Source organism: Pseudophryne corroboree, chromosome 8 (assembly GCF_028390025.1).
Source record: "Pseudophryne corroboree isolate aPseCor3 chromosome 8, aPseCor3.hap2, whole genome shotgun sequence".
NCBI classification, from domain to species: Eukaryota; Metazoa; Chordata; class Amphibia; order Anura; family Myobatrachidae; genus Pseudophryne; species Pseudophryne corroboree.
This window is the reverse complement of record NC_086451.1, coordinates 71,367,483-71,378,978: the sequence shown is the minus strand read 5'-3', so window position 1 is coordinate 71,378,978 and position 11,496 is coordinate 71,367,483. Positions and strand designations below refer to the sequence as shown.

At 45.1% G+C, this 11,496-nt stretch overlaps 1 protein-coding gene across 1 annotated transcript in view; it reads right to left on the bottom strand.

Annotated features, from left to right (window-relative positions):
- Nucleotides 1-538: 538 nt before the first annotated feature.
- CERCAM (cerebral endothelial cell adhesion molecule) overlaps nucleotides 539-11,496 on the bottom strand; it is a 40,256-nt gene continuing 29,298 nt past the window's right edge. The window contains exons 9-12 of the mRNA XM_063936626.1: nucleotides 9,474-9,606; nucleotides 7,891-8,018; nucleotides 7,587-7,790; nucleotides 539-6,366 (exon numbers count right to left, since the gene is read on the bottom strand). Of these exons, the coding sequence (XP_063792696.1) occupies nucleotides 6,129-6,366; nucleotides 7,587-7,790; nucleotides 7,891-8,018; nucleotides 9,474-9,606 (703 nt within the window). The 3' untranslated portion in view covers nucleotides 539-6,128. The remainder of the gene's footprint in view (nucleotides 6,367-7,586; nucleotides 7,791-7,890; nucleotides 8,019-9,473; nucleotides 9,607-11,496) is intronic.

Here is an 11,496-nt window from a genome sequence, read left to right as displayed (position 1 = left end):
AATATTATGTTATTTGAATTGTTGATATTCATATATATCTTTAATGAATTACATATATACTTACAATGCGCTTTTCATCACAGTCAATCACAATCATAGCAGGAGCTACACTAATTTCTTCTAAATATCCAAACCTGTCCACCCCAACTAAATGAACACAACTTAAGGTGCATACACACTTGCCGAGAAAGTAAACGACGTCGCTCATTTTCACCCTTCCTGAGCGACGTCGTTTACTTTCTCGGCAAGTGTGTATGCCACCGCCGCCGAGCGATGCGCGGCCTCCGCGGCTCATTAACGACCCTCGCTATCGGTCGTGCATGCAGCTCAATTTGGACTGTCGTCCAAGAGCTGCCTGCACGACAAGGCCACAGCGCGATGTCACTGAGCGACATGGTCGCACATATCGCTCAATGTGTATGTACTGCCGCCAATCACCTGGCCCGGGAGGGGGAAACATTAGGCAACGCCACTCACAGAGCACATCGCCTAGTGTGTACCCACCTTTACTGTAAAAGCACATTCACAAAAAGAAAACTTATGCACATAAAACTTTTTATTAATAAGTTATGAACCTGAGATGTTACATTTATTAGTGAATTATAATTGACAATTGTTAGGACAAAGAAGGTCACCATAGTGATATAATACACTGCACACATATTGTCACTGTTCCGCTAACATTTTATTTTGGTATTGAATCATGTGCTGACATTAAGTGTTATATATGTGTCACCTAGTCCTGTTATACATATACAGTACATTTTGACAAAAAAAGTACACTTTTGAAGGTTTTATTTGTGTATTCCCAACAATTCTGATGTATGACAACAACTTCAGAACAAAAATGAGAAAAAAATGTTATATGGCTGATTCTCTTCACAATATCAATTTCCCAGTGAATTTGAATAGATTCTGTAATAAGCAGGCATTCCGCACCTTTAAGGGGCAACGATCATTAAACAAGCTGTGGAAATTCCAGTATGTTCCTAAATATTGTATATTTACCAAAATCCTGTGCGTGCCCCCATATCTGTATCATTAGTTTGGCACGAGAATAGTACTCTATTCATGCTGGTGCTCTCTTCGGAACTAACGTATATATACCTTCCCCCACCCCCTTCCCTTTTTAATAAATAACATATTACTCTTTATATGTTGTTTCCATTGCACTCAGCCAATATCAGCAGAAAATTGCTAGGCATTTTACGGACATCTATGTTACTGGAAAAAAAGTTGTTCTTTCCTTGGGTAGAGAGCTTGCTGTTCTTTCAAAAGCTACAATTTATCTAATACTTAAAGGTTCTCTTGTTGCAAATTTACAGGAGTTTGTTCTATTCCCACCGAATCTAAACTAGTTTACACACTTTCTGAAATGAGTCTATATGTAATGGAGCTACATCGGTGCAATTAGATAGTGACTGTATGCACATTGGGGGGGGGGGGGGGGTCATTCTGAGTTGATTGCTCGCTTTTTTTTGCAGCGCTGCGATCAGATAGTCGCCATCTATGGGGGAGTGTATTTTTGCTTTGCAAGGATGCGAACGCTTGTGCAGCCGAGCGGTACCAAAAAGGTTTGTGCAGTTTCTGAGTAGCTCTAAACTTACTTAGCCGCTGCGATCACTTCAGCCTGTCTGGTCCCGGAATTGACGTCAGACACCCGCCCTGCAAACGCTTGGACACGCCTGCGTTTTTCCAACCACTCCCTGAAAACGTTCAGTTGACACCCATAAACGCCTTCTTCCTGCCAATCTCCTTGTGATCGGCTGTGCGAATGTATTCTTCGTTAAATCCATCGCACCGATCCGCTTTGTACCCACATGATGCGCCTGCGTATTCCGGTGCATGCACAGTTTTGCAGAGTTTTGACCTGATCGCAGCGCTGCAAAAAATAGCTAGCGAGCGATCAACTCGGAATGACACCCTTTGAGACAGCAATTGTCTGACAGCATCTTCCAATTGTTCTGTTTGACGTTGTCCATTTTTCTGTGCCCATATGGTTTGCCAACAATGGGGCTAAAACAATCTAATTGGCTGTCCAAGTTGCACCATGGGTGGGCGCCTTGGAAATTATGTATTTAACACAGTCCACAACGTACTAAAATTCAGATTTAATTTTTGTTCCCCTAAACTGGTAACCTGAGTAGAAGTTCTATGATCCATAAACCAAAAGACCCCATTGTACGCCAGATGCCAAAAGCAGAATATTGTATATGTACACTAAAGTTACATTGTATTTTGAAAAATTAAACTGCAGTTATGTTAATTGTTATGATTACAGCAGAGATCAAAGTAAGTTTTTATGCATCTCTCTAAAACAGAAATTGAATATTACTATGACGAACATTCTCGGTGTGAGTTACATAGAAGCTTCTCTGCAGAGTGTTTTCTTAGATGAGTTGGGGACCAATTCAATTAGGATAGGAATCATGTAACTTTGCTCTGTTCTGGCCTGATGTATGAGAGATGTATAGTGCACACATATCCCATATATACAGTAGGCTTAATTTGTGCACTTTAATATGCACTCCTATGAGGCTGTAAAATAAAATGCACAATGTTGGGAGTCGTTGATGGTGTTTACATGACACCACAATGACAAATCACCTCTATCACCTGTCCATTGCTCCAAATTGTATTTACCCCGCTGTGTTTAACAAAAGTGCCCAATGTCTTATCATGTCACCAATACATAGTGAATTCCCTGTGTGGGCTAACGCCATCTTCAGATGGCATTATCTAATTACCATTACTATTGCGATCCTTTTCCAGGACGTCCCGGAGGGCATTGCGGCTTTTGCCGCATTGTGCCTGTGTAGCAGGAGAACTGTGCATGCACAGAAGCTGCGGGTGGGTACGTGGGTAGAAGTATAGTGACCAAGGATGTGATCGCTTTAATTATTCCTTATCTCCAGGACGGGCTCTTATCAGAGCTGTGTCCTGGTCATTCAAATTGAATGAAAAAGATTCCTTATTTCCACAATTTGGGGTGATAATGGAATCTTCATTTTTAGGTGCAGACCACATATTTTTATAAATATGCCCCTTAAAGGCAATCTGTGCTTACTTTGGGGGTGATTCAGACCTGATCGTAGATGTGCTAAATTTAGCACATCTACGATCAGCTTCCCTGACATGCGGGGAGACGCCCAGCACAGGACTAGTCAGTGCCTGCCCCGTTGCACAAGTACAAAAGCATCGCACAGCGGTGATGCTTTTGTACTGGTAGAGTGCGCTCCTGCGCACTGGCAGCAAGCTACTCGTTGCTGCTCAGGTCGCAGCGGCTGCGTGTGATGTAATGCAGTCGCCGCGGCCCGCCCCCCTAAACAGCGGCCAAATGCAGCCGGCCCGCCGCCTCTGCCTGTCAATCAGGCAGAGGCGATCGCAGGGCTAAGAGCACAGCAGTGATCAGGTCTGAATTAGCCCATTTATTCTTTGGAGAATGTGCTGAGTTTCCGTGTGTTCTATACCAGAAGCGTTTTTGCCTCCACAGTAAGACATCAGACCTATTTATGGTATTTATACGTTTAATCAAGTTTTGCAGCCATCACTGTGTTCTACCTATACAACTTGTGCGTATTAGAGGGAAGGGCGACTGGTGTTACGTGTAAATACAGGGAACAATAAGGAGTATACAAGTTGTGGCGGCGGAGCTGCCTCGTGTGGGTCACACAAATACGAACGCAATGGGAAGGCTTGCAGTTGTACATTGTTATTACTATTATTATTTAAAATCACGTGAACAAAAAATCATTAGATTTGAAATATGTGCCGTGAAGAGAAAATATATTATTTACTGCAGGTTTGGTATAGGTAACCGGCGTTTGGGATCCTGCTGGTCACCATACCGACACCGGGATCCCAGGGTTTAGAATGACGTGGGGGTGGCGAGCGCAACAAAGCCCTTTGTGGGCTCGGTGGCGGGCGCACTCTATGGGTGTCGTGCACACCCACGAGTGGGAATAGTCCCTGTTAGTCGGCATGCCGACTGTTGGCATTTTGAGGGGGTGGGATGCAGGCGTCGGTTTTGTGACCGCCGGTCACATAACTACATCCCTTTACTGCATGTCTTCTACAAAGTAAAATGTAACCTTCCCACTCCATTACAGAAGCTACTCCCACACCTTGCACAGTTGCTTCGATGTTACCGCCCCTGCCCCGTGTATGAATCCACCAATCCGCACTCTGCATTTCTGCACGGCAAGCCTGCCAAACTGTCACTCAAACACTATCTGCTTAGTTAGAGAAGTTCCTCCTTCCTAACTTTGCAACCTGCTGCAGGGCAGTGACACGCAATGAACATCTTTAGTTGAGAACTAACGCTCCACTTTTCTTATATGTATTACTCATCCCAGAGAGGAACAGGCATTGATGTGCATTAATATAGTGGCTTTACTTGTTCTTTAAACTCATGTATTGCCACTACAGATCAATGGAGACAATACTGCATGGCAGAGATGTTGTGAGGGATCATAAAACACCTTCAAAGCCTAAACTCATTTCCTTTATGACGGTTTCTATATTTCCTATCAACCGAATCTAATTGATTGCGTGTAGGAGTTCAGTTCCCTTTTATAGTACAGACAGAGCATGCCCACAGCCAGGAAAAAATTAAGGGCAGGTATATGTAAATATGTACACCATGGGGGGGATTCAATTGTGTGCGAGGTTTAGTGACGTTAAAAACCTTGCTTACCTCGTGCCCAGTTTTGGATTACAATGAGTATGCACACTCCTGATACCACTGGTATCCAATTTAAAGAAATGGTTGCAGGGTTTTCAGCATTCCGAGGTGGATGACACTGACAACGGGAGTCTTACACACTCACTTATAGACACTTCATACTCACCGCTGCTGCAGAAGAACCGGCTCCTGACGCTGGATGAAGAAGACACTGCTTTGGAAGGTGGATAATTACAGCCTAATTAAGGTAATTGGCAACTTCCAATTGCTTAACTAATCCTCGTGTGGGTGGGAGGGTGTTTGGCTGCCAGAGCCAGTCCTGGCGATTTCTCCTAAAATTACAGATTTTAGGAAAAATTAGACTTGCTCTAGAGGTGCTAGAAAAAAGATGCAGTGATTTCTATAGAAATCACTGCATCCCGATTTATCTAGTTTAATTGAATAGCAAAACCCCACACCACGCGGATTTCAAATTTCCCGCTGGAAACTGAATTCCCATACAAGTAACAAAGGGGGTCATTCCGACCCGTTCGCATGCTGCTTTTTTTCGCAGCCGTGCGAACGGGTCTGAACTGCGGCTGCGCACGGGCCCCAATGCACATGCGCGTCGTTGTCCGTCGCCAGGCAGCGACCAGAGCAACGACAGAAGTGTTTGCAGCGGCGAATGCTAGAAGATTGACAGGCAGAAGACAGATCTGGGTGTCAACTGACCGTTTTCAGGGAGTGGTGAGGTGAATGCAGGCGTGTCGAGGTGTTTGCAGGGCGGTGTCTGACGTCAATTCCGGGACCTGACAGGCTGAAGAGATCGCAGTGGGTGAGTAAGTCAGAAGCTACTCAGAAACTGCACAAAATGTTTTTGCATAGCTCGGCGGCACAAGCCATTGCACCCTTATTATGCAAAAAACCCCTCCCCATAGGCGGCATCTATCTGATCGCACGGCAAGCAAAAAGTTGCAGCATGCTATCAACTCGGAATGACCCCCAAAGTGTTGCTAGAAACAAGGCACAAGTTACCAACAACCCGTCACCAAGTGACACAGACAGACATTAGTCAATCTCATTGGCGATTCATAAATACACATTCTGGTTATAACTGTCATATAATAGTGTTTTTAAGAGTAGAAAAAAAATACATTAAATTCCCTTTTAGACAATTTAAAATAAAAACACACCATAAACGATATGAAAAATGTTCACCGTCTGATAGTCCAATAAGAGTTTGTTCTGTATAAAAGGTTTTGGAAACAATGTCAACAGAAGGGTATAAAATATGATATCTTTCCATATCTACATGACTGCATGAAGGACAGATAACAAGGCGCAAAAGGAGAGAGACATTGTGAACCGCGCACTTCCACGCCTCTCTTCTTTCATTCCCATATTCAGGCTCCATGGTATGTGACTGCTTGTCACCTAAGGTTTCTCTTCATCGTAGGACTGTAGATCACAACTCATCCCGCAATGTGGAGCGCAGCCCAACAGGTACATTCCTCCGCGTGTCTTTCAGGGTCTTCTGTGATCCACTCCAATCTGTCCGTACGTTGTCATCATCCCAGAGGGTGGACGTCTCTGTGTCACTCAGCCAGCTTGGCTCTCCGGTGTAATGTGTGGGGTAAACCAGAAGAGGATGAACAGAGAACACCTTCAGGTCCCGACTGCCAAAATGACTTTTGTATTCCTCGCTGTGAAGAAAAACAGAACACAGCAGTAAGAGATGAATGCCACAGGGTGAATGAATAAAGCCAAGATACAGATGTGTCCTCGTACACTGTGGCTCAAGTCGCACCACAATGCCCCTCTCAGCTAGCCAGGGCCCAGGAAACTCGGCCACTCCGAGTGTCTTCTTCGCATAATTAAAATAACTAGAAGCGGCAAAACTACATTGCTAGCATACACTGACCACTGAGGTGTGTAACTCTTGTACATCTGTGTGCGAACGAGTCTGAATCTCTATAAAAAAGGGCTCTGATGTGTGCAGCCGCGGCTTTTCCTGACTTCAGGTTCTACTGTGCGTCATCTGCGACTTTGTACATGTGTTATACCAATTCCTGCACTCAGCCTATCGTCTCTGGTACACTGCGAGCAGCTTTTTTACTGCGTCTGCGATGGGACTAAAGCTGGGTACACACTAATAGATATATCTGCAGATCAATTGATCTGCAGATATATCTATGGACGGATCGAGCAGTGTGTTGAGCATACACACTGCCCGATCCGTCGGGGACTGACGTCATGAACTGGGTGGGCGTGTACACACGTCCGCCCAGTTCAGCTGTCAATCACCGCCGCAGCATGTGTACGGGCGGTCGGCAGACCGCCCCGTACACACACAGCGACGCGCCAATATATCGGTAGATATATTGGCCGTCGGCTGTGCTGCGCGGCCGACGCGATACGTCTGTGAACGACGGAGTTCACAGACGAATCGGCCAGACACACTGGCCGACGGTCCCGCGATATATCGGTCGTTCAAGAGAACGGCCGATATATCGACCAGTGTGTATGGGCCTTAAGACACAACATGTAATGAAAAATACAGCATGCTTCTCGACTTGGAGCGGCTCAGTGTCTCAGCCGGGCGCCTTGTTTTGTATGGCGCTAAGTGTATGAGGACACATCTGTACAGCGAATATATAAAAAAAGATAAGAAAAAAAGACTAAACTAAAGGACAGTGGGGCAGATGTATAAACCTGGAGAAGGCATAAGCAAGTGATAAACCAGTGATATGTGCAAGGTGATAAACGCACCAGCCAATCAGCTCCAATATGCAAATGGTCATTTCAGGAGCTGATTGGCTGGTGCGTTTATCACCTTGCACTGATCACTGGTTTCATTTCCTTATGCCATCTTCAGGCTTAATACATCTGCCCCATTGAGTGATATGATATCCAAGGCACTTACTTTGGGTGTGTGTCTGCCATAATGGGTAGGAACTCATCTACAGGTAGCATCTTGGTAAGGGGGTCAGCATTCAGCAGTTTCTGGGCCCCCTGCAAGGAGATCATGTAACAAAGGGTCCAATAGGAGTAATTTGCTTCCAGCAGGTTCCACACATTCTCCACCGGCCTCTCAGGATCTGCGGTCACCTGTTTACGTCCTATGTATCTGTAAGAGGGAGACTGGTCAGCTATCATCTACTGAAAAGTTAACGACAATACTAGTGAAAGTAGATTGTGCTGTATCTTTGTAGTAAGTGGCCCCTTACATCAAGTCCCAGTCCAGCTGAGCCGTTCGGATGTCATCCAGGAGGCGGATCATCTTTCGCTTGAAAAAGGACTCAAACCGTACGTCGTCTTCGAACACCAGGGTCACATCCAGCTGGCGATCTACAATCTGAGCGGGAACACAAGACAGATGAGCGGGGAGTTTATCACTGGGAGGTAAAAGGAGAGTAAGTGACAGGCACATGACTACTATAGAGTATGAAGTGAACACGAGACAGAACTTGGTGCTTTTCTGTGAGAGACAGCTAGCAACAGCAGGAAATAATGCCACGCTGCTGGCCGCTGTGGGGATTAACTTTGGAGTTAGTATGTTGATGTACTGCTGTGGAGACATACATGACCCAAAGGTAGGGCCGTCTTAATAGCAGTGCAGGCCCCTAGGCAAAGCAATGCACTGGGGCTCCTATTAACCAATCCTCCATCCAGGGAGGAGGGAAGAGGTCTTGCTAGTACTATCATCAGCGGTGGGTTGCTATTGGCGGCGGCTGTGCTGGGAGGGTGCTGTTACACACCTTACTTGTCAGCTCTACTTGTGGTGAAAGCCCACCACCACTATGTGCGGTACTGACCCCCCTCTCCTGCTGAGCCTGGGCATCCATATGCAAAGAGGCACAGTCTGGTCGGCCACAGCCAGCAGATGGAGCCCTCTTGTGATACGGCGTGGAGATGACTGTGTGAGGGCAGTCTCCGGGGACACGGTGAAGGGAGATGTCGCAGCTCCACTCTCCTTGGGACTCCTCTCTCCATGCAGCTCTCACACTACAATGCTGTGTGTTACCCTGGTACCCGCCTATGCCTCCTACCCATGCAGGACTATCGGCGGTAGCTGTGTTTGGGGTTACGCTTCTATTGTCCACGGGCCCTTGGAATCCTGGGACCCTTGGGCAACTGCACATTTAGCCTATAGGTAAAAACGGCCCTGCCCCAAGGTGAGGTCATCACTGAACACAAACAACTCCCATTTATACAAGCCTTTAATTGGATAATGGTGTGCCCCACAAAGGTCACTTCTAGGGACACACACAGGAAATTACAAGTCGGCTCATTTTAAAGTTGGCCACTTCCCACTCTTACACTGCGCTCAGGGTGGAGATCCTTCTCTAGAAATACCACGTTACCTGGTAGACCCAACCTTTAACTACTCACTCAGCTAGTATGGGCATATGTGACAACTGCTTGGCTTTAGATGCTTAGATACATACCCATGACACTCCCATGACACGCCCACAAGTAAGGGTGGTTACGTGCGATTGCGCTGTCACACCCATGCCCAGTCCTAAAACATCCTATTTCACGGAAACACAGATCCAGCTAATTTAGAACAGGATGGACATATACAGAGATGCACACAATCACTTCCACACGTGCGCTGTATGCAAAAACTCGCCATTTGCGTCCCTGGACAGAGATCCGGCTGACTCAAAATTCGCCCCTTAATATTTTTAGCATAGTCAGCTGTGGTTTGCTTGTTCTTTAGAACATTGTATAGATAAAACTTCTGCGCTCACTTTGTACTGTGTCAGCTATTAATTAGTGAGATAAACAGTAATGCCCAACACATTACCTCTTTCCAGATTTTATAATGGCTCAGGAAGCAGCCCACCTCCCCTTTAGTGAGGGTCCGACCGGAGAACGGGTCATAGAATCCCGTCAGCAGATTCACACCCAGACGCTTGATGGCACTGCTGTTCAGAGCCCTGGAAGAAATCGGGACAACACACGTTAGATGCTGCATGGCGAGATCTCTTACATCATACAGTCAGTGGCCATTTACAGACACAGCCATATGCAATGCCAAGGACTCTGAAGCTCATTTATGATGGTGCAAATCTGCTAAGCTAAATAAGGCAAGATGAAGGTTTAAGGGGATAATTCAGAGTTGGTAGCAAACCATAAATGTTAGCAATTGGGCAAAACCATGCTGCACTGCAGGTGGGGCAGATGTAACATGTGCAGAGAGAGTTAGATTTGAGTGGGTTACATTGTGCAGGGTAAATACTGGCTGCTTTATTTTCACAGTGCAATTTCAGTTTGAACACACCCCACCCAAATCTAACTCTCTCTGCACATGTTTAATCTGTCCCATGGGGGTCATCCCGAGTTCACATGGTTTTGTGCAGTGCACATGGTTTTGCCCATCAGTGTGCTTTTTTGGTTTGCTAACAACTCTGAATGCCCCCCTGAGTACAGTAAGAATAGCATAAGAGGGGGATAACTTGCTGGAAGAATATCCCTGTCTTTTTGGAGTGTAAAATTTGTACTGTCATTCACAATTTGTAAAAAAAGAATAATACAGGACAGATGCATTTTGGTGAAAAGAGGAGGATATCTATCCCTGGTTTCTTCTCTTGGGATAGGACCCACATTTTTCGCTTACACTCACAGTTATTTAAATGTATACATCTGAATGCTATTTATGCTGCTTCCCTGCATGTTTAAGGACCTAGTACAGACCTGATCGCAGCAGCAAAATCTTTCTCTAATGGGTAAAACCATGGGGATAATTCTGAGTTGATCGCAGGAGGAACTTTGTTAGCAGTTGGGCAAAACCATGTGCACTGCAGGGTAGGCAGATATAACATGTGCAGAGAGAGTTAGATTTGGGTGGGTTATTTTGTTCCTGTGCAGGGTAAATACTGGCTGCTTTATTTTTACACTGCAATTTAGATTGCAGATTGAACACACCCCACCCAAATCTAACTCTCTCTGCACATGTTATATCTGCCTCCCCTGCAGTGCACATGGTTTTGCCCAACTGCTAACAAAGTTCCTCCTGCGATCAACTCAGAATTACCCCCCATGTGCACTGCAGGGAGGGGGAGGGGGGCAGATATAACATGTGCAGAGAAAGTTAGATTTGGGTGGGTTATATTGTTTCTGTGCAGGGTAAAATTTGTACAGTGCATTTGTACACTGCTTTATTTGTACAGTGCTATTTCAATTTCAGTTTGAACACACCCCACCCAAATCTAACTCTCTCTGCACATGTTACATCTGCTGCACCTGCAGTGCACATGGTTTTGCCCATTAGTGAAATTTTTTTATATCGCAATCAGGTCTGAATTAGGCCCTAAGCCTGCAGTTTAACAAGGCAATGCTTTTAATAGCAAAACACCATGTGTTCTGCTATTACAAGCATTGTCCTTTTATATTTCAGGCTTAAACACACCAGGAAGTGGAGGCTTTTGCAAGTCACTGCTTAGTAAATAAACCCACAAGGGTGAATCACATTATTGTGACCATATTCAACTATATATGTGTTTCTGAGGTTTTTTGTTTTTTTTCCCCCCATATATTTTGGAGAATACTAAGAACATTCACAACCATTGTATAATCAAATACAAAGAACGTTTAAAAAAAAATACATTGTTGTTTACTTATTGTAATATCAAATATTTGGTATTTAAGGGGAAGCGCCAGTATCGGATAATTATCTTTTGTGTATTTCAGTATTTGGTTGGGGTACGTAGTATGGGAGCACGATTTTCCTTTTAGTGCAAGTGATGCTGCACCCACAAAAGGAATCAATGGTCTGCTTGCAGCAAAATCTAAGGGTCACTTTCCATACTCATCCTCTTGGTCCTTTC